At 42.9% G+C, this 22,983-nt stretch overlaps 2 protein-coding genes across 2 annotated transcripts; one reads left to right on the plus strand and one right to left on the minus strand.

Annotated features, from left to right (window-relative positions):
* The first annotated feature begins 10,112 nt into the window (after window positions 1-10,112).
* On the plus strand, window positions 10,113-21,032 carry LOC139913976 (protein phosphatase Slingshot homolog 3). Its single transcript, XM_071902157.2, has 17 exons — window positions 10,113-10,282; window positions 11,169-11,336; window positions 12,689-12,726; window positions 12,829-13,015; window positions 13,921-14,036; window positions 14,171-14,239; window positions 15,225-15,290; window positions 15,689-15,871; window positions 15,968-16,061; window positions 16,247-16,375; window positions 16,729-16,775; window positions 16,929-17,075; window positions 17,408-17,608; window positions 17,988-18,192; window positions 18,380-18,481; window positions 18,587-18,682; window positions 19,241-21,032. The coding sequence occupies exons 2-17, from the start codon at window positions 11,289-11,291 to the stop codon at window positions 19,376-19,378; spliced, it is 1,866 nt and encodes a 621-aa protein (XP_071758258.2). The 5' UTR covers window positions 10,113-10,282; window positions 11,169-11,288; the 3' UTR covers window positions 19,379-21,032.
* mrpl18 (mitochondrial ribosomal protein L18) lies at window positions 21,026-22,813 on the minus strand. Its single transcript, XM_071902175.2, has 4 exons — window positions 22,550-22,813; window positions 22,090-22,258; window positions 21,508-21,742; window positions 21,026-21,391 (listed from the first exon to the last, which is right to left on the minus strand). The coding sequence occupies exons 1-4, from the start codon at window positions 22,647-22,649 to the stop codon at window positions 21,314-21,316; spliced, it is 582 nt and encodes a 193-aa protein (XP_071758276.1). The 5' UTR covers window positions 22,650-22,813; the 3' UTR covers window positions 21,026-21,313.
* Window positions 22,814-22,983: the final 170 nt, after the last annotated feature.

Genomic DNA, 22,983 nt, shown 5'->3' on the forward strand with positions numbered 1-22,983 from the left:
CAGACCGCGGAACCAACTTCGTGGGAGCCTGGAAAGAACTCCAAATTGACTCAGAAGGCTGCAACAAGCAGGTTGAGACCTACCTGACAGGGCAAGGATGCACGTGGCAGTTTAACCCTCCTCACTCCTCACATATGGGCGGCAGCTGGGAAAGGATGATCGGGGTCACACGCCGTATCCTAGATGCTATGTTTCTCAAACTTGGAACTGCAAAACTGACGCATGAGGTTCTGACGACACTCATGGCAGAGGTCACAGCGATAGTTAACACCAGGCCGTTAACTTCAGTCTCCACAGATCCAGAGCACCCCATAATTCTCACTCCAGCCACTCTCCTTACCCAGAAGGTCGGCACACCTCCTTTACCTTCAGGTCAGTTTGATGACAGCGACCTCTTCAGGCGTCAGTGGCGACAAGTCCAAAGTCTGGCCAACACGTTCTGGGAACGGTGGAAACGGGAATACATCAGCGATCTCCAAGGACGCCGTAAATGGAGAAACAAAAGGCCCAACATGCAGGAAGGAGATGTTGTTCTGCTGCGGGACAACCAAGCCAAGAGGAATAACTGGCCTGTTGGGCTGGTTACAAAAACTTTTCCAAGCGATGATGGGAAGGTAAGGAAGATTGAAGTGAAGATCACCAGGGACGGTACCGCAAGGCTGTTCCTTAGGCCTGTCACGGAGGTAGTCCTTCTTCTACCTAAGGATCCTGATAAGTGACTGTGAAGTAAGGCACATACACTGCACCACACCCACCTCACCTACCCTTCAGGTTCCAGTCAATTTGACATCTCACAGATGCCAGACGGGGAGTGTTCTGTCTCTCCTACAATTGACTCACACACAGACACTCTAGCACTATTTTGCCTTTTGGAATTTGTGTAGTTGGCGCCCCCTTCTGGCGCAGTTAATGTGAAGTGTCCGCACTTAATAAAGTTATCGAGTTTGAATCCCCCCATTTCATGGACAATTAGACGTTGAAGAATGCAGCTTCTCGACGTACATCTCCTCCTTCTACTTTGTTTATGCCCTTGTAAAGCATAATCTGTGAGTATATTTGTTCAGACACTTGTTATAGCTTCAAGCTTTATTTAGAGAAGATGTGGACTTTGAGATGTTTATTTACATTCGTTTGTTATGCTAGCTATGTTATGTCTTTCGCGCTACCGTGTTAGCTAGTGTCCTATAACTTCAGTAAGCTATGTCATGTTACTCTAGTTACATTTTTAAGTCATGGTATTACACTTACCTTAAATACTTACCTGTTTAGATCTTCCTTGGTTGATTATGAGGTAAAGCATATTTTAGTATCTCATAGCTCATATTGGTTTTGAGTATAGCATTGTGTCATGCTTTTGGCAATAATTCATATTCTTCCATTCGTAGTTTTTATGTTTATGTCTATAGAGATTTATTGTTATTATGTGGAACTTACTCATGCTTTTGTACTGTTTTCAGTTTCACACCGCTTCCATTAAAAACACCTAAAGTCAGCTCCTGTCTTGGGTACTTTTGGGAGAGTGTTTAACTCACTGCATAGCTACGTACGCAAACGCGTAGTGAGGGCAGAAGAACTAATGAAAATGAATGTAAATTATTTAAAAATCAATAGCTAAAGTTACATTGTATCCCAGGGCATTCATTAGGCTATCATTGGACACATGTGAAAATGTTTAATAAATATGACTCACACTCTGGCTTTGCAATTATTAATCACCGCTCTGATTGCGGTTGTAAATGCCAGTTTCCATCTGATTTGATTCAATTTATCATGATAAAAAAAAGAAATGACCATACGCACGTCCCATAAACTTTTTAGTAGGTGCTGGAGTGTGCACAGCTGCCAATGCTGCCATACAGTATTTATCTTACAAAGGTTTATAGGTCTTCATCAGGTGACGATCATCACCAGCCAATTTATCATTTCAGTAAGTGACATCATAAACATTCCGTTTATCATGGCCAACATTGCAATTACAGCAGTAGGAGTGCATAAGGAGGAAGAGGTTTATGCTGCCCCTTGACACAGGCGGACAGGTGTTATGTAAAGCTTATTAACATGTTGGTTTTGATTGGCTGTCACCTGGGCTACAGCTGAGGCTAACACAGCAGTGTGTGTGGCTCCATCACGGTATTCACGGGTGTGGTAAATTTATGAATCATGGAAAATTACCGTGGTGCAGATTTTGCGTCCCGCTATTGAGTTTTATGAATTAGCCCCTTTAAGTCTCAAAATGCTAACACGACTCCTCTTGAACGGAAGTTTGCTAGCTTGTTAGCATTTTGTGACTTCCAGAAAAAACCTTTATTGATAATGCAGTTCTTTGATAACCATGAAAGCTAACGACATTATTTACACCACATACATTTCACATAAATTATCAGAATACAGAAAAAGCAACCATAGAAAATGTTGATTTTTGTTTTGCCCATAGAAATGGAGAGGGGCGTATCACTTGTACTGCACTTTGTAGGTGTGGCCAATTTGAAACGTCACGCCATTCTTATCTATGGGTGGCGCATATCTGCCGGTCTGGCCTCGGTGCTCTACGCTGACTCCATTTGTGGGGCAAAAAGTGTCTGCTGCGGGCGCTCTACATAAAGGGTTATAGGGACTACACAATCTGACAATTGGTTCCACTTCATTTGGTTTACTTTCGATTTGAAAATCCAGTCCAAAAAAAAAAAGTAACGTTACCGTTTCGAAATGTAATGGAGTAAAATGTATAAATATTTACTTTGAAATGTAGTGAAGTCAAAGTCAAAGTATCCAAAACTAAATATAGTTGAGTGTACAAAGTATAAATACTTGAAAAAACTACTTCAGTACAGTAACGAAGTACTTTTACTTTGGTACTTTCCTCCACTGCATTTTTGTGACACCATACCATGTCATAGATACTTATTTCATGCAGACTAATTGCGGTTTATGTGTACTAGACACGGACTGGCTGCAACCAGAGAAATGGAAAGAGTAAGCAAAATGAGTACCACAGACATTGTGGTGCTCATCGTACCTAGGTCAGTCATTGACCTAGGTATTTCTACAGGTAGCCAGATCTTCAGCTCTTCAAACTTCAAAAAGCGCTCTACACTGTCACCAGGGCTAGTAACATAGAGATATGATCTATTCTAGTTATATCGATGATAGAATCGACAATGACAGAGAAAAAACTTGGCTTTTACTTCATCTATTCCCACTGCACTTGTACCATTTCGGGCTGAAGCTTCTTTTCTCATCGTCGTAAGTTAAAAGGGGTGGTGGCATCATTTAAGCCAGTCTGGCATGGCCTGTGTTCATTGAGAGCTCTGACAACATCTGGGATGAGTGTCTGATCCTTGAAAAGGTAGGGTCAGTTGGGTCCTGTATCAACTCCGCCGGTGTCTTCCCTCAGTGGGTGAAGTGGCATTCCAGGGACAACACCCTCGATATTCCCGCACATTGGATGGTCCACTCTACATCTGATTCCGGCTGTGGAGTTCCTGCCAAGCTGTGTTTCAGAAACCAGCCAGGCTATTACAGGATGTATTCGTTAATCAGCTACATCCTGGGTGTTCTACAGTAATCTAGCTGTGAGAGTGCACGTGCATGAATAGTCTGCTGTTGGTAGAATGTTTAACATTTTGCTGCCTGCATAATGTTAGCTTGGACTCACCACGCTCTGACTGTGGAGCCGTTGCTGCAGCTTGGGCTGGGGCCGGTGGAGCTACTACTCTCTTGTCCTATTTCTATCAAAGAATGTATGATGTTTAGAGTAGATATCGGCTATAGCTGGGTGTCATATAGTCATCTGTGCGAGTGGATGTGTATGATTGGACACCTATGTTGGGTGAAGTACTTTTCCACAGCTGGCTGCCTAGATAAGCTAGCAAGGACTCAGGCGCACACTCCCAAGCAGTGCACTCATGAGCAGTGTTGGGGGTAACGTGTTACAAAGTAATATGTTACAGGGATTATTTTTTTGTGGTAACGAGTAACTTAACACGTTTTTTAATTTATGTAATCAGTTATTAGTTACTCTCTCAAAGTTACATTTCGCTACTTTTATTTTTCTTTCAAGTGGTTAAATGTTTAGTTAATGCAAAGTAAAATTTAAAAAAATTAAAGGTAGTGTAAGCTACTATTAAAAGCAGACTGTGCAGCAGGCTGGCGGTGTGGTGGAGGCTTAGGTTACAACTCGCTTTCAGAATGAACACAACAATAAACTATAGAACTTGGAAATATTCACATTACTTTGAATTGATCTAAGAGAAGGATAAGAACATTATTGCTAACTGTAAGTTTAGCTTTCACTATCTAATCACTATGAAGATTTGAATTGAAAGCGCTTGTGAGCGCAGTCTGCCGTTTATAATAATAATAATAACTTTATTTATAAAGCACCTTTCATACAAATGTAACTCAAAGTGCTTTACAGAGTAAAGACAGACAAACAATAAAAACAAAGAAAATAAAAACAAGGACAATAAAAAAGTACATAAAAAAAGGAAAAAAGAATAAGTGTTAATTAAAAGCAAGATTAAAAAGGTATGTTTTTAAGTGTCTTTTAAAAATGTCCACTGAGCCAGCCTCTCTGATGTACAGTGGCAGGGCGTTCCATAGCCTAGGGGCAGACACACTAAAAGCAACATCTCCCATTTTCTTTGTGGCAACCTTTGGGACATTTAGAAGGCATGCTGCAGATGACCTAAGGGTACGTGGGGGGACATAAAATGAAAGACAATCTGTGATGTAGGGAGGAGCTAAACCATTTAGTGCCTTAAAAACCATGAGAAGGACTTTAAAATCGATTCTAAAAGACACAGGGAGCCAGTGTAACTCACGTAGAGCAGGTGTAATGTGTTCTCTCAATTTTGTCCTAGTTAGGACCCTGGCAGCAGCATTTTGTATGGTCTGTAGTCTTGCAATTGCTGCTTTTGGAAGGCCGGTATAAAGAGCATTACAATAGTCCAGCCAGCTATATATAAAGGCATGGACAAGTTTCTCTGTGTCTTGTTGTGTTAAAAAAGGTCTCACCTTAGCTATGTTGCGTAAATGAAAGAAAGAAGTTTTGGTCAACAAATTAAAATGAGCTAAAAAATTCAGATCAGAATCTAAAATAACACCCAGGCTTTTAACTTGTGGTCGTGCCTGTGAAGTCAGGGTCCCTAAGTTTGAGCAGGTAAGATCCCTCCTGGATTTGGGGCCAACTATGAGAATTTCCGTCTTGTCTTTGTTTAACTGTAAGAAATTATTGCTCATCCATTCATTGATGGGAGACAAACAGTCAGTTAGGGTTGAGGTAGCACTTGGGTCCTCCGGCTTCATAAAATGCATATGGCTACATAAAATTTTCTTCCAGTAATATAAGAATGAAACCAACTTTGAACTGTCCCAGAGAGACCAACCGATTTCTCAAGGCGGTTAAGTAAGATGTTATGGTCAGTAGTGTCAAATGTGGCACTAAGGTCCAGCAGAACAAGGACAGAAACACCTCCAGCATCAGCACTCAGTCTCAAATCATCTAGGACTTTCACAAGGGCCGTCTCAGTGCTATGATTTGCCCTGAAGCCAGATTGGAATTTTTCTAGGATGTTATTCTCAGATAGGTGATTTTCTTTGCTCAGAAATGGTAGGTTAGAGATTGGGCGGTAATTGTTGAGGGCAGAGGGGTCCAGGTTGGTCTTCTTAAGTAAAGGCTTTACAATTGCAGTTTTAAAAGCATTAGGGAAAACACCATTCTTTAAGAAGGAGTTAATAACTTGGAGCATATTAGAAGATACTGAGTCAAAGGTTTTCTTAAAAAGAGTAGCTGGAATGGGGTCAAGAGAACAGGTAGATGGCTTCATATTTGCAACAATTTTGTGAAGAGCATCATAACAGATCATGTCAAAACTAATCATGCAAGTGGGAAGGACAGTTGGATAAGCCAGTTCACTATTCCCACAGATGGGTACAATGTTATGCCTAATATTATTAATTTTCTCTGTAAAGAAATTGGCAAATTCCTCACATTTGGAGGGGGAGGCCTGATTAGGTATGTCGGAGTATACACGTGGGTTTAATAAGCTGTCAATAGTTGAAAACGGTATCCTGGGGTTGTTGGTATTGGTTGTAATGATATTTTTTGCCACCTCACCCTCAGTTTTGCAATAAAAATTGCAATTCATCTCATTTTGTCATCCAATTTCTTACGTTTTTTTCTAGGAAAAAATCTTGCTCAATTTGGAGAACCAACTCAGTCTTCAACGTATCCACATGGGGATGTTAAACAGTCCATTGATGGGAACCGTGCTAGCAAGTGGTCTCAACGCTCCTGCTCCTCAACACGAAAAGATTTTGACCCCTGGTGGAGACTGGACCTCAAGAAGGTTTATAAAGTTAACCATATCACCATCACCCAAAGACAGGATTGCTGTCATGAAAGACTCAATGGAGCAGTGATCCACATCGGAAACTCTCTAAAAAACGATGGCAACTCCAACCCAAGGTAAATTATAGCTGCTATCAGCAATGTGGCGGCCGCGAACAGCTTAGCCATTTAGTCATGAAAAAATGGATAAAAGGAGGAGAACGTGAAATCTCTTAGGCTTAAATAATGCCTTTTAACCTTTACAGGAACTTCACCTAAACCAGCCAGCATGGCAACCAGCAAAGGCTGATTTATAGTTCTGCGTCAAAGTGTCGCTGTTGCTACGCTCTAGGTGTTTACGGTGGTACGAGCAGTTATAGCTCTGCGGTGGCGATTCTGCATGTAGACCAGCGAAACGCTAGGTGGCAGTCTGGTGCTTTGTTAGCACAGAAGTAATAACAACAGAACTAGTAGGCCATCTCATCGAGTCTGCATCGATGCAGACTCGAACGTCGGCTAGCAGGAAGCGCACCTGCAACAGAATGGAGGAAACACCAGACAAATGTTAAGTTCCGTCTCGCTACTTTGTCAAGTATTTTGAACATTCACACATGCGTTGTGCAAATGAGGACAGATCTCACGAAGTGATGACTGACTGACTGACTTGAGAAAAAGCCTAGCCTCTGAATAGCGGTTGCTTACAGGCTTAAGTGAGTGGTAGTAGGGGAACGTTTACCAGCCACAGTAAAAATTGACTAGCATTGATGTGATGGCTGATGCCAATTTCTCACCCTGGCCACATCCCAGGAATGAAATGATTTGGGTTAGGGTTGGATCTTTAGCGGATGTCAAAATTTTAACACAATAGTGCACACAAACTTTGCATGAATCCCGCACAGTGATCCAACTGTTGTACATGTTTTACCCTATCAATAAATTACAAGATCCTCTGCTGAGAATCTATTGGATGTTTTTGAAGTTTAATGTGTGTGTTGACTAAGTTTATCTCTGCTCTCCTCTCCTCTTTAGCTGTGCTTTGATCTCCCATATCCCACCTGGTGTCACTGAAACCTTCATGTGTAATGGGATGGAGGGTCGTTATATCAATATTCAGATTCCAGACAAGATAGAGTACTTGACTCTGTGCGAAGTGGCGGTTTATGGGGAAGCTTAATCAATGAGGTAGGTTCTACTCTACATCATCCAATATTGTTGTCACAATACAATGAATGGATTACAATTCTGATGAATTAATTATTCATAGTTTTTCTAATAAACAATTGGTACAAGTTGGAAAATTAGCTTGGCCATCACTGTATTGGAGGAACGCAGTTGCTGAAAGAGCCATGGATGGGAACCGTGACAGCATTTTATTATAACATCATACATAATTCTGCATGCCCATGAAACAGTCCAGAAGTTGAACCTATTACCAGTACTTAATTAGTTCTACTGTAATAAATGTATAGTGTTTCTGTGGGGTTGTGTGTTTATTAACAGTCTCTCCTTCCCTTCAGGTGCACAGTGATCTCCTCTATCCCGGCTCTGTCCAAACCACGAGTGTAAAGGTTGTTAGGCCTGGCAAGGATGAACAGGGCAACTGAAGCTGCTGAACTGACCTGTGGGAAATTATTTTATCGTTTAAACTGTCATTTATGAAATTCACCTCTGTAAGGTTTGAATCTCTCTGCTCTGTCTTTCCTGTTAATCTACTATAACTATCTAATAAAGCAAAATACAAAAAAATAATAAAAGTTTCTCTTTGAGCAAAATATCACCGATCACTGTCATGTTCTTGTACGGTCTGTTGTGACTCCTTCAAGTGTGATTAAAAATTACAGTCTGAATGTGCCTCATTCCGTATTATACTAGCCTTTATGTGCAAGATCAAGATCCGAAAGTAACGGCAGGGATATTTATTCAGAAGCTCCACTTGTTTTTGCCACTGACAGGCTCAGATTGTTATTATAAGTGTCTGACAACATTATGGAAAGGACCGTAAATGAAACGTTTTTCTTTACCTTTCGCTTGATCCGGTCAGTGTGTAACTTCCTGCAACAACTCAACTCTCGCGAGACTTGAGCGTGACTTGGTTACACACAGACCGGATCAAGCGAAAGGTAAAGAAAAACGTTTCATTTCTCTGTAGGGTCCTTTCCATAATGTTGTCAGACACTTATAATAACAATCTGAGCCTGTCAGTGGCAAAAACAAGCACTTTTAGTGGATGTACATTGACGGTGCGATTTGCCCCGTCGGATTACATCGCAGCCCGTTTTGCGGCTGCCGGCAGAAGCGATCTCGCTCAATACTGGACCAATTTCAAAAATTGTTGTCCCCTTTAGTCACTTAGACATTAAAAGATGGGAAAATAGGGTCCAGGTTGAAAAATACCGAAGTTACCCTTTAAGGAGTTTCTTAAGGATCAACAGAGATGATAGCTCTGGACTATACCCTTCAACATCCAACTAATTACTGTATTTTTTAACGTCATTTGGCCCATGGGACAAGACCAGCCTCAGAGCCAGGAAAACTAATCGATTGCAAAGGATTACCCAATCAGCAAATAGTTCCCGCCCCATTCACTTTGATTGACAGACGGCTGAGACATTATGAAAAGTGACATTATGAAATGAAGAGTCATTATGAAATAAAAGGAGGAGCAATGAAAAAGAAAAAAAAACACTTTGAAAAATGTAATTCTGAATATCATGTAATTGAAAAATATAGTCATGTTATTATGAAAACAATAATTATGAAACAATATGATTTAATACTTTTTAAATTAAAGGAAAACAATCAATTATTAATTTCTTTATGTATTTATGTAATTATTTATTTCACTGACACATTTATTTATTTAATTGTGACTATTTTGGTCCTCCATAAATTCAAGGCCGCCTACCTTTTCAAAAATAATATTTGGGATAATGTTCCAGACACTGTCCTTATATTGGATATCATTTTTTATCCATCTAGTTTTGAATATGATATTGGAGGTGTTAAAATTCAATATGTTCAAGACTCCACGAGTTAGGCTAAATCATGAAATATTAATATTCTTAAGGTAGTGCATTTTATTTTTCCAAATAAAATTGATTCATTTTGCATCTACTTCCTTAATTGCCGACTTATTGATCTAATGCCATAGCTTCTCTTCAGGAAGGCATCCCCTCCTTGTAAGGGCATGTTTACGTCCAAGTCTGATTTCGCTTCCTGGGTCCGTGCTAAGATTTAAAAGCAGGAGGGGACAACGTCGTCATGGCTAGTAAACTCTGGGCGTATACCACACGCATGCGCGGTGGGTATTCCCAAAACTCGAATGAATGCAGAAATTCTTGAGTTCGGATTGACTAGTCCAGTTCGAATCAGTCGTAAAATCACTCGTATATAGCATACTGCTACTAACGCTAACGCAACTACTAAGATTACTTAAAACACTTTAATTACTATTAGTAGTTACCGCTAGTATTGACATTCTTTAACTCTCTTTCATTCAGTCTCTTACTGATAAACACAAACCTGTGACTGCATAAAGTTTATTTATATAGCCTATCAGTGCACCAACCGAAACTCAAAATCACCAATCACGGTTATTGTGCAGCCACGTTGTTTAGCTATTTTCGAGAACTATATTTAACGATTATTATCGATTATAAAGGAATTTGTGGTCCCTCTTGTAAAAGTGACTTTTGTATTTTACGGTGGCGTGGCCACTGCGCATGTGTCCTCCAAACCTGAATGTCTATGATTTAATTGTCTCCTCCTGTTTTCTTCTCAGGTTCCGTGTTACAGTAGTAAAGTCTCAGGCGGCCGCCGTCACCGTGCAGTAAATGGTGAAGTCCTCTCCCTAGAAAGCAGCAGAGAGCGGAATAAGAAACATTCACTTCTTGAGGAGCAACAAATAAGCACTAAAACAGGAAATACGACTGGGAAGGCAGTCTGCACAAGGTGAGGAAAATGGCTTCACCCCCTCCATGGGATTTCTATATTCCATTTTTCCTGGACAGAAGAGCTTTCCTGCTGATGTTATCGTCTGCAGCTACATTAGCCTGGGCTAGTTGGAACAGGCTAGATAGCTTGTCTGTGGTTTGTTGCAGCAACGACCCGCAGTCTGTTTCTAGTTCGTCAGTCAAGAGTCAGTAAGTAACGTTAACTCGATATATTTATTCACCTGTTGGCACTTTTCGTCCCATGGTTAGCAGTGTCAGGACATAGGGACGTTGTGGTTGAATTTTATGGATGCATCGTTTCGAAGCCCTGTCATCTATTTGCTGTCATAATAATGCAGGTATTCCCACACTATTCTATATCAATGACCAAGGAAAATAGATGCTTTTTTAGACCACAGACCCCCATTTGATAAGCCTTTGTCCTAATGAACTCCATCTGAGAAGATTTTTGTAGTTGGATATGACTTAGTGCAGCGTTGCATAACTGTCTATTGGTTCTCAATCCTGGTCCTCGGGGCCCAAACTTTTTGGTTTCATCCTAGCCGTCTAATCAGATACTGATTTACACCTGGTACAGCAGGTGGATGCAGTTAACTGCAATTAACCAAGTGGTAGGATAAAAAACCAGAAGGACTCTGGCCCCCTAGGACCAGGACTGAGAACCACTGGTCTATACTGTGTGTCATAACAGTCATTCCTCTCATTGTGCTATCCTCCAGTGACTAGTGAGTGAAATGAAACGATTCCTTCTTTTGCTTGGGACCCCCTAGAGCACCCTTAAGCACCCTGGGAGGTCCTCAGACTCTTCCTCGGGACCCTTTGTATTGGATATAACCAAACCCAACAAGCTCAGCATAAGATGTCTCCAACGTATGTCATTTCAGAAAAGTAGTCAGTAGCCGACACGCCCACGGCACACTTTTAGGCGGAGGAACCTGTTGTGCCTGTCTGAGAGCCTGCCAGCAGCAGCAGCAGGTTGGGGAGAGAGAGAGCTGTACCAGGCCATGGCTCTGTTGACCCTGCATAGGACTCCATCCATCTCCGCCGCTCCAGTGAGTCCCTTACACCCCGGCGCCTTTCAGTGCAAATAACAAGCGAGTCATCTTGCTTCGTATCTGCGGTTGTTTACCATTTGTACATAGCAGCACATTCACTTCACATCATATGACCCTCATAGAGTGATTTGATACACAGACTATGCCTGTAATGAACTGTTCATGCTGTGGTCAAAGAGCAGCCTTTCCCCCAGGCGTCCTTGTTATTTGTGCCTGCATGATAATGAAGCTGCTTTGCTCCTCAATTGCTGCCAAGGCAGAGATTGTATTGATAGGCTGTGATGAAGTCGACCTAGCTGCAGGGCAAACGTGCCGCAGATAGGGCTTCATCAAGTTGATTTAGCACCCATTCATATTCATGAGTCGAGGCGTCAGAGTGATTGAATCTACCTCTGTCTGCTCTGTCTGTTTAACACATACAGTACATGTACGAACATATACACGCAACCTCATCGACTCGTCTGTCTGTGACTTTGTCTCCTCTCTTTGCATTCTTTCACTTTCCCTTTTCGCCTCAATAAGTCCCATCATAATAACTTAAGGATGATTTAACTTTGTTACGTCCAAGGTCTGGCTGGTACTGCGTTAGCCTTTTCTGACAAACACCAGGTGACATTGTCTCTTTTCCGTCTCCAACTAAACCCCAAATGGCCTGACTGTGGGTCCAAGTCTCCTCCTTTTGCATATTCTGTCACTGAATCGTAATACTGTTAACTCATTTTCTCTCCTTTTCTCCTTCTTCAAACCCTCATCGTTCCTCTCCTGCCCCCTACCCACTTCTCCTCTTTTTTTGTTATTTCCTTGTTTTTTTTCTTGACTCTGTCTGGACATGTCAGTTGCATAACAGGTAATGCTACTGTCTCAAGTTTCTTTCTCCTTAAACCCTTGTTACTGCAGCTACTCTTCCCTCTCTCTCTCTCTCTCTCTCTCTCTCCCCCCTCCCCTCTCTTTCATCCTCTTTCCCTTTTTCCTCGCTTCAGCTTCTGTAATTTATCTGTCAGTCTCTTTGTTTTATCCTTCCTCCTCAGTGTCTCCCTCCCTCTGCTTACACATCCCTCTTTTGTTCTGTCTCCCCTCGGTCTTCCACTGCTCCTTATCTTTATTACAGCACATTTCAACCCAGAAGTTATTGAACACTTTTTTCCGTCTTTCATTTCCACACTTATAACAGCCCACACAACAGAAATGTCAGAAATATCTACTGGAATATATAGACACAGAATTATACACAAACACTGAATGTAAAGACTTTTGGAGTAGTCAAGTAGCTTCAAGTATATCACACAAAGCCTTTTTTGTGATTGGTGGATTGTTGATTATGCTATATTTTTATCCCTTTGTTTTTAAAGGATGAAGGCATCCCAAGAAGAGGGAGACTTCAGAAAAGGTAGATTTTCACCAATGTTGTTTCTGAATTGTTATCTAATTCCAGTCCCAATCAAATGATTGCCAAAGGCAGAAAATAACTGATCTCTCTCTCTCGCTCTAGGGAGAGCTTTGCCCTGGTCAAGGGGGCGGTCCTTCTGCTGGAGGAGGGCGAGAGGGAGGGGCCGAATGAGGAGACTTCACCCACTCACAGCGAGCCCCTGAAGCAGGAGGGCGGAGCTTCGGACACACGACACAGACAGCTGCATGCCATGGTGGCTCTGCTCAGACCAGAAGACACCATCAAACTGGTGAGGCGTCATGTCTGCATGCATGTCGCAAATCACATCAGTAAAACTCCATTTAGAAGTGAGATTGAAGAATGTGTCCATTTTCTCTCCCTTGCTAGCTGTCTGTGGCTGCGTTTACATCCACGGAGAATTCAGCTCTTAACTCGGTTACTCAGATGTGACCTGGTTTTGGTTCGACACATGAAAACATCGTAACTCGGTTAGAATAACCCGGTTAAGATCATACTCGGATTATGAGAAACCTGGTTAAGATGCCTGGCTAACTCCGATATCAAACATGTTTCTGTGGCATGGAAACATCTCACTCCTTCCACTTTAGGTTTTCACCATCTGTGCAAACTCAAACTCCCCCAGCAGTATGGGCACATTTTGATGTTAACAAAAAACATGTTGACTATTGCTATTACTATTGGGATGATTCTTTCCCCTATATTAGAATTAACCTACTGCTTAATCAAAGAGGGTAGCATCTTTTTCATACGTTTTTTTCTGGCGGACTGTTCTGTGGGCGGGACACCTCGGGTGGACAGGAATATTCTGTTAATTGGTTTATTTATGGCAACAGGGATACTCAAATACTGGGTATCGAAGTTTCATGTCAACATATTACTCTGCGGGTGTAAATATAGCCAGTGACTTCCCTCCTGAGCTTTTGCCGAGAAGGCCAAGTAAAAGTTATACAGAAATGTTGTGGACTGTGTCGATACAGCCAGGTTCAGTGGTTTCACCGGGTAACTTTTCAAACTTCAGAGCAAATGCCAACATGTGGGATATGTATACATAATAAATTAATATTATTAGACCTATCGCTGCCATTGCTCTTCTTTGTGTCTTCCTCATCCTCTCATTTCCCCTCCTCTGCCTCTCTCTCCTACTGTCCTCGCCCTCTGTACTCTGTCCTGCAGGCGGTGCAGCTGGAGTCAGTCAGCCCGGTCAGAGTCAGGTATCTGATTGTGGTCTCCACCCTCGGCAACAAACAGGAGAGCATCCTGCTAGGCATGGACTTCCCCAACTCAGACAGGTGTGTGTGTAATCAAGACGCTGGTGTACTGTGTCACAGACTATTTGCTCATGAAATTTGACAACGGCTGATCAGTTGAACTTCCACCCTTCTCTTGTGTCTGTGTCTCTGTCCCTTTCCTCTCCCCTTTGCAGTGATCAGTGCACCATCGGCCTGGTCCTGCCGATATGGAGCGACACGCAGGTCTACCTGGACGGAGACGGGTAAGAAAGAGTGAAGAAGGGAATGAGGAATGAATTGAAAGTGTAAGGCGCAACTGAGGACTTTCTGAATTTGCAGCACAGACGCTGCTGGCCCGTTGTCTGGGAGCCCGGCCAGAGATAATATGAATGAGTAATGTCTCTGTTTATGGAGCTGAATCATTCCCCATAAATTACGTCTGTTCCTATCACTCAGTCAGCCCTTATGTAAACGTGTAGATCATGTGTTTTTGCAATGCAACTACTTTTTAATGACTGCATAGTTGACTTCATTCTGTCTCAGTATGTTAAGGTTAGCGAGAGTTTAGGGCTGCAGGAGGTTCGGTTAGGATGGTGTAGCTTGGTAACCTATGATTGAAAGGTTTGGGGCTGATTTTGGCTTGTGGCTAGAGACAACACTGTTTTTGGGTCCATTTGGTGACTGAATGAGTTTTTCACTGAAGTTTGATTGGAAGGAAATCAGATCGCAGGCCAAATCTGGTAACACTTCAGCTTTTGATGCTAGACATGCGAGAGAGAGAGAGAGAGAGGAGGATGTAGAGAAGAACTGAGAGTAAGCTGGTCTAAAAACAGTATGGGTGGAATGATGTGGCTCTGCAGTTGACTGCTGTGCTTTTAGGAGCTAATCTGCTGTCACACGCTGAGCCTGGTACAAGAGTCTTTGATCAGTAGCCATGTCGCACCAACATGCACACCTTCAGCAGGCTGGCTCATACCTCCGACTGTGCTGATCTAATTTTCTCTCTCTTTCTCTCTCATGTCTATATGTGTATGTCATTTTCTCTTCCTTCTCACATTTTCCCCTGCAAATTACTTCACACCTACTGTCCCTTACTTACACTGCATAATCTAGTTTGCTCTTTTTCTGTCTACGTTTTAGTTCTTATATGCTTCTCATCAATATTACTTCCTCATTTTTCTGTGACTGTTAGCTTTCCCTTCCACTGATTTAATTATTCCACCTGTTCTTTCTGTCTTCTCTCTGCAGTGGTTTTAGCGTGACCTCAGCAGAAGAGACCAGAATTTTCAAGCCTGTTTCTATGCAGACTATGTGGTGAGTCCAATACTTGACACCCAGGTATTAACTCTTACGCACACACTGCGCATTTCCAATCATTTCTGTTCCTTTCTCAACATTGTCCACCAGTAAAATCAAATGGCCCCATTCTTTCGGTAGCATCTTGTAGAGATTGTATCTGACAGAATCTGTTTTTGCTGATCCCTATTCAAGACATACATCTAAAATCAAGAATATCCTTCTTATGAAATTAAGAGCATCACTTCCCAAAGTCCCTCAGCAACAACTCCATATCTTTCCTTCCCTCTATATCCTCAGATCACTTTTGCGTCTCTGTCCTCCCTTCCTGCATCCTTCACCTCTAGAGCCTCTCATTCAGAGATTTTTACCATCCTCAGCCGTACATGATGACATCGTCCTCTCCCCCCCCCCAGGTCAGTGCTGCAGGCGTTGCATGGCTGCTGCGAGCGGGCGGTCCAGGGAGCGGTGATCCCGGGCTGCGGCCTGGACTGGGCCCTGCACTACCACCGCCACGTAGAGTCTGACCGCTTCTGCATCAACGAGTGGGGGGCCATGAACGACCTGGAGTCGGTGCGGAGGGACAGCGACGGACAGAGGTGTGTGTGTGTGTGTTAATGTATATGCATGCAGTCCAGTGTTTCCTTTACATTCATTTGCTTGTGTTAAAATGTCATCTTCTCTTGTACGTGCAGCTCGACGGACAGAGTTTCGAAAGAGATGCTGATCAAGGAGCACCTGAGAGACATCATGAGGACTGAAGACCTAGAGAGCCTCACGTCTAAAATGGTGAGAGACAGAGGCAGATAGATAGAGGAAGTAGGGTTTGATAAAAGAAAGAGAACTAAGAACGGAAGAGCAACCTGTAAAGGAGGGCTGAGGAAATTATTGGGTCAAGAAAACAAGAAAGAATTGTTGAAAGCATGTCTGGATGAGAAGATTTGTGCCAACTGCCCTCTCCGTTGCTGCTGCAGGTGCGCTCTGCCCTGGAGGAAAAGATAGGGTTTGACATGAGGCCCTACAAGGAGTACATCGACAACGAGATGATGGTCACCATGGCTCAGATGGACAGACCCTCGAAGATATTTGACTACCTTCTCCTGGTGAGTGACCCCGCAGCTGGAAAGGAAGAAAGTTGTACTTTGGTCAGCAAAGTGAAGGAAGTGTGCTGTTGCCAAGATGTGTTCATGTGACCGTGACTTCCCCTTTGTGAAAGTTCTGTGTTTACAGCGATAGGGAAGACGAGGCTGTGGGCCCTTTCCTTTTCTACTGCCGTGCCTCTGCCTGAATGAGTGTGTCTCTCTCTCTCTCTCTCTCTCTCTCTCTCTCTCTCTCTCTCTCTCTCTCTCTCTCTCTCTCTCTCTCTCTCTCTCTCTCTCTCTCTCTCTCTCTCTCTCTCTCTCTCTCTCTCTCTCTCTCTCTCTCTCTCTCTCTCTCTCTCTCTCTCTGGTTTCAGGGCTCTGAGTGGAATGCAGCGAACTTCGACGAGCTGCAGAAAAACAAGTCAGTCTTTTCACCTGCACCATTTTGTACGGCTCACTGTGTTTTTATTGTTGCCCATCTCTGTTGTCCATTGTATTGTGTTAATGGGAAACAATGGATTATGTATGGCCAACATGTTTTGGTTAGTAACTGTTGTGGCTGTACGTTTTCCAGCGTGGGCTACATCCTGAATGTGACAAGGGAGATCGACAACTTCTTCCCCGAGTCCTTCACCTACATGAACATCAGAGTGTATGATGTGGACGCCACCGACCTGCTGTCCCACTGGCCAGACACATACAACTTCATCAACACTGCCCGGTAGTCCTTTTTACTTCGTCTCCATCCCACCAAGGTTTAATTGAGACATAGTTTATTTGCTCTTTGGCAGTGACAGACGATTTTGCAGTCTTGAGCAGTCACTCTGTGTCTTCTGGTATGTTTCAGTTTAAGTTTTAGCCATGTGAATGATGTCTACAAACTCATAGTATCATTAAATTATCTCTGACTCGTTTTCCAGCAGGGTATCTCCTGGTCCTTTCCTACTTTTGGTCACCTCCCTCTACTTCCAAACCAATAATGCCTCCCAGTGTCTGGCAAACAAAATCCCTAAACCCTTTGAATGAATATCTGTTGATGTGTTCGTACCCCAGGAAGAGCGGGCAGGCGGTGCTGGTGCACTGTAAGATGGGCGTGTCTCGCTCTGCGTCCACGGTGATAGCCTACATCATGAAGCAGCAGCGCTGGCCGCTGGATGTGACCCTGGCCCACGTCCGGGACCACCGGCCCATCGTCAAGCCCAACGACGGCTTCATGAAGCAGCTCCAGACCTACAGCGGCATCCTCAACGCAAGGTCAGGCACGGGGTTAGGCCTTCATATGAAGAGTGACATTTCAAAATGAGCTATCCGCCATTAGAAAAAAGGGACGCCTACTCTGACAAAATCATTGCTGACATGAAAGAAAAAGACTATTTCAAGACCTTTCCCACAAAATATAGATTTTTGGGGATTTTGTGATATTGATTGATGAGTTTTGGAAAACAACTATTCTCTCAAACTTCATATAGAGCGTTTTGGAATGAAACCCTTACTATGTGTATGTGTCTGTGCGAGCATACGTACATAGAGTTTTGTTTGTTTCTTGTTTTCCCGTATTGAGCTTGTCTGTGTGCAGTATGTGTGTGTGTGCAGTCATGTGAGGACTCTGCTGTATGTTCATTCTTCATTCCAGTCAGCAGCGCCACAGCGCCCTCTGGAGGCGCAAGTCGAGAGACCAAAGGAAGATGTCACTACACCAGGAGGGGGAGGAGGAAGGAGAGAGTGAAGAGGAGGAGGATGATGATGATGATGACGATGACGACGATGATGACGAGGGACTTGATGATGAGGATGTAGAGAGTCAGGATGAGAACGACGATGCCGTGGGAGACAAGGAGGTAAAACCACTATTCCATAATCAATGAGAACACTATTAATGTGTTCACAGTTTTTTAAATTCACCTGTTTTTCCCCCATCAATTCCAACTCCCCAACCCCGATCTTCCCATACACACACACACACACACACACACACACACACACACACACACACACACACACACACACACACATAAACACACCAAGGTATTTGAAGACCCCGCCTCCCAGTCTGAAACCAACCAGGAAGCTCCACTGTCAGGACCGACAGCTGGCAATCCCACCATCACTGTACAGGGGCCGGACAAGGTGAGTGAATTCACTACACTGTATCATCTGATCTGGAGCTGTTTATCTTCATGCGTCTCTGTTTTTGTACCTGACTTGTTCTTTTTCCTTCTCTCTCATCTCCAGGTGTCTCCGAGTCTTAATCGCAGTGGCAGGATGAACCTCTTCTCTCTCATGCAGTCCATTAGTGAGCTGGATGATGAGGAGAAAGGGCGCGAACAGGTAAATGAGGGGGGAGTGCAGGGAGGAAGCTGGAGGGGGAACGAATAAATCAAAAGCATGCATTGCGTAATGTTTTTCTCTGATAAGATGCGCTTTAACGTGCTTGCAAAGAACACACTTTTCAAAATTTACTCTGTCAAGGGCCATGAAATACTTGGTGGACAAAGCACTTTAAAGAACTTCCACTGTATTTTCTCTCTTTTGTTGTTGTGATACTGTTCATATTTTTAAAAGTATATTCTGCTTGAAATTGTATTTTATTGAAGTAAGTGCCCATTCACTAGGATGGTATTTAAACCTGCATACTTTATAGTAGAAATTCAACTTTTATTTTGTCTTGTGCTTTTTTAAAATCCTAGCAGGTGTTTTTTTTTATTGACAAGGAAAATGGGACTCAATAAGAGCTTTTTTTTTATGCTAGGAAATGGCATATGAAGCATACTAAGAATATGCAATTATTCGGTAATTGGACCTTTATAATACTCCCTGATACAGTTCCAGTGTATTTAAGTTGATAACACTATAATCTACTCTACTTTTTTATTGTTCTTGTTGTAGTTGCCTGGCAGTCCGAGGCGGTCTCCGGGGCAGCGGAGGCGCAGCCAGGGGCGAAGGGGTCTGATTCACCAGAGAGCCTGTGTGGATGTTTCACCTGAACCACGCAGCCAAGCAGCGGCCGGGCTGAGCAAACCTTAAAGTGGTGAAAGAGATGGAAGACAATGGAGGGACAGAAAGGAGGGGAGGCCTGTGGAGGCCTGTGGAGGAGGCAGAGAGGAGTAAATGGATGGTGAGGAAAAGAAATGGTTCTGAAATGATATGATATCCGAGTGTTTTCTGCAACTGCTCAAATGATGAATATGGTTGTCACATGCCAAGATATTTATATAGCGATACTCTATTGCTTGGCTTTGCATTCTATTTGATTATTTAAGGATGATGCAAGTTTTAATGTATGTGTTGCAGGTCTTGTATTGCACAGCTCTATTCGTAACTGTTAGGATTGATGGCTCACTGTTGATAAAAGGATTTTGTACTGTTGCAGTATTGCGATACCAGATCAGTGAAGTGACCGTTGCAAGCATATCTGGTGGCTGAAGTCATTATTATCTATGTACATTTGTATTTATAGTTTATTCTGCTTTTATTCCACCACATACAGATGTACAGGTCTCTCCCTCCATTCAGCATCCTCTCTCTCTCTCTAGACCTCCTTTTCCCCTCGTACCATCCCTCTCTCCGCTCTCATTTCACCACTCCATAGTTGATCAAATCTATGCAATTACTGTTGCAATGTATTTTTATCTCCTCTGTGAATGTGAGGCTGTATGCTGCCAGTCTGGGTTATTAAGTTTTAGATTAGTATTTCATATTCTCTCTTATCAAGTCTTTTCTCACAAGACTTAAATTATTTACAAATGGGAGATTTTTTAACATGGATGACTTTATCTAAGCTGTGCATTATGGACCAAGTTGGGGCCAGTTCTATGGCACAAGCCTGTATGCCAAACAATGTATTCCAACGTGCCAACGAATATTTAAAATTGAAAACAGAAAATGCTGAAACGGTTTTCAAATCAGTACATCAAGAACCAACGTTGTATTTTATTTTTTAATGTCACACATACTAGCTGTCTGGGCTACATGAAACCTATCCTTGCTATATGAGTGCCTTCAACCTGAGACTAAGACGGCTGTCTGAAATGCAGCTCTATGAACCATGTATTTATAAAGTGTATTCACTATGAGGTGGCGGCTGCAGTATGTATCTTGGACCGTTTCTCACTTGGTTGGACTGCAGTATAAACTTACTTTACGAGTTATGCATGCATGAGAATACATTTTTATTTTCTTTTACACACAATAGCTGATGAACTGAGTGCATGTTCGTGTCTGTTTTTATACCTACCTGTGAACGAGTGATTTCAGAGTGTTCAGGATTTTCCCATGTATTTATATTGGTAGTGGATCAAGGTAAATTATTCAATATGTTTTCAGATTTTTGGACATTTGATTCTGATGTGGATCACTCTGTTTTTCATGCTGGCATTCCTATTTATCCAGTTCATCCTGGCTAAAGCTAACGTCACTTCACTGGGTTCCATTTATGGCATGCTCACCGTTTTAAAAAAAAAAAACATCATGCACTTTATAATTTCTCATCGCACACGACTTCCACCGCCTGAGCCAACGCAATGTAATGCTGTACTACGATCAAATCGATCAATGATTTTTTTTTTTCTTCTTTTAAATCTTAATATTTCCATGCATTCATGTGTTGAACTCTCCACCACACTCTTGTTTACAGTGTGCACTGTATGAGTGAAAAATAAATGATTATCCTCAGACCAACTATTGTGTTTCTTTATTCAATAAAACACCAGAGTAGAAATGATTACGTCCATAAACATCCAGAAGAAGAGAAACAGCACAGGGACAAGCAGTTCTAACTTTCATCACATGCTCCTTTTTATTCTCTTCATATTGTCATGTAATGGTTAGCTCATCCGCCTAGCATGTGATGTGAGCTGATGTATTGTCAGAGTTCAGAACAAAGCGATGAGTTGGGGCAACACGATCTTTACTGAAACAGCTTACAAAATAAAATAGTGTGACAGACAAAAACAGCTAAATTCAGGTTTCAATGTACTTCCTTCTGGGTTCGCTGAGGATGATTCCTCCCTCTTTCATGGCCGTCCTGAAACACTGAACCTGTAGAGGAGGAAAACAAGGGAGAGAGAAACATGGCAGGCGATGAGTGGAAGGAAGAAAAAGTGACGCACAAATCGGACAGTATAACTCTGAAATCAGCCCCTGTGTGTACTCACAGCGTCGGAGCGGTACTGCCAGGGAATCGCCCTGTAGACCATTCTAGTGATGCCGGCCTGGACGCATCGCTGCGCCAGCACCTCGCCCACCGCCTGACACGCTGCCACGCAGTGTGTGGAGGCCAGCTCCCGCTTCAAAGCCCACTCCTTGGTCGAGCAGGACAGCACCGGGACAGGAGAGCTGCTGGAGAACACCTCGGCGGTCACGTGGTGCTGGGTGCGGGAAAACACCAACCTGGGAAGACAGGAGAGACAATAGTTAAAGAGAGAGAAGAAGACGAAAGAGGCAGAAGGGGGTATTCTACAAGGCCTAGGTACTCAGTTCTGGTCCTCGAGGTCCGGTGTCCTGCAGGGTTTTGTTCGCCCCTGGTGGTTAAAGAGACACACCTGGTCTGCATCTATTTGTGTGGCTCATTAACTATCAGAGAGGAACAAAAACCTGCAGGACACCAGACCTCAAGGACCAGAGTACCTAGGCTATAAGAGATCACACAGGAAGGGGGGAAATAAAGGGCAATTACAGATGTGAAGCAGAAAAGCCTTGCATGTACATTGTGGCCAAAAACAAAAACAAACACACACCTATGGTAGAACTCTCTGTGGGGCCAGGTTGTCTTCCAGCCCCTGTCTTTCACCCCCAGCGCCATTTGCTCCAGGTTACGCGGGTTTCTGTTCACAAATGTCGGGTTCACCGCTTCGTTGTCATCGGCGCTGGGCTCCGGCTGGGAGGCCGCCTGGCTCAAACACCGAGCTGGGGACAAAAATAATTAGTATGGACAGGAAGTTACATATGATTAAACCAGTTTGTTATGACACAACCTAGCCCCGTCGAGCACCGTATAAAGTGTAGGTCCTGGTCTGCTATGAGCAAAGTCCCGAGACAGTCATGTATTAGGTAAAACTAAACACAGCCTACACTGCTGCATATGATAAACCATTTCTTAGATAAGCTGCAAGTAGATAAGCTGTTGACAGAATATTAGTTTCAAAAGAGTATACATGCGTGGTGTACTGACTAGTTAGATACATCAATATTAGTTACCTGATTTCAAAGACTGGTTTGCAGCCACAATCTGACGGCATCCTTGGATTTGACCTAACAGCAGCCGCACATTTCGACTCATTTCGCCCCAAACCGCCATCAGCTCGGCTCTTACTTCTTCATAAATGAAATGAAAAGTTCAGTCGATTTGGTACAATCCGGTCAAGCGGTATGGCATAAAGAAAAATGTATAAATAACGTTACTGTGCTATGAAATAAATAGTCGCCTTGACATGTGCGGCGCCATCTTTGACATTCGGATAACATCCGTTTCAGATTGTGCGATTTAAAAGGAGCACTGACAGGAACAGACGCCAGCGGGTTAAAAGTTCCGCTTATTTTTCCTTAGCTAGTCATTATGATACTTCCATGAGCTACACTAACAAATGTAGCATTTCCGTTGCATTTCATTGTAAGTACTCAACATTAATTGA

The sequence above is a fragment of the Centroberyx gerrardi genome, chromosome 16 (genome assembly GCF_048128805.1).
Source record: "Centroberyx gerrardi isolate f3 chromosome 16, fCenGer3.hap1.cur.20231027, whole genome shotgun sequence".
NCBI classification, from domain to species: Eukaryota; Metazoa; Chordata; class Actinopteri; order Beryciformes; family Berycidae; genus Centroberyx; species Centroberyx gerrardi.

Coding starts and splice junctions, on each gene's coding strand:
- LOC139913976 (XM_071902157.2), top strand. CDS start 11,289: ATGGCTCTGTTGACCCTGCATAGGACTCCATCCATCTCCGCCGCTCCA. Junction 12,727..12,828: donor AGAGGGAGACTTCAGAAAAG/GTAGATTTTCAC, acceptor CTCTCGCTCTAG/GGAGAGCTTTGCCCTGGTCA. Junction 17,076..17,407: donor AACTTCATCAACACTGCCCG/GTAGTCCTTTTT, acceptor TTCGTACCCCAG/GAAGAGCGGGCAGGCGGTGC.
- mrpl18 (XM_071902175.2), bottom strand. CDS start 22,649: ATGGCGGTTTGGGGCGAAATGAGTCGAAATGTGCGGCTGCTGTTAGGT. Junction 21,743..22,089: donor CACAGAGAGTTCTACCATAG/GTGTGTGTTTGT, acceptor CTGTCTTCCCAG/GTTGGTGTTTTCCCGCACCC. Junction 21,392..21,507: donor GGCAGTACCGCTCCGACGCT/GTGAGTACACAC, acceptor CCTCCTCTACAG/GTTCAGTGTTTCAGGACGGC.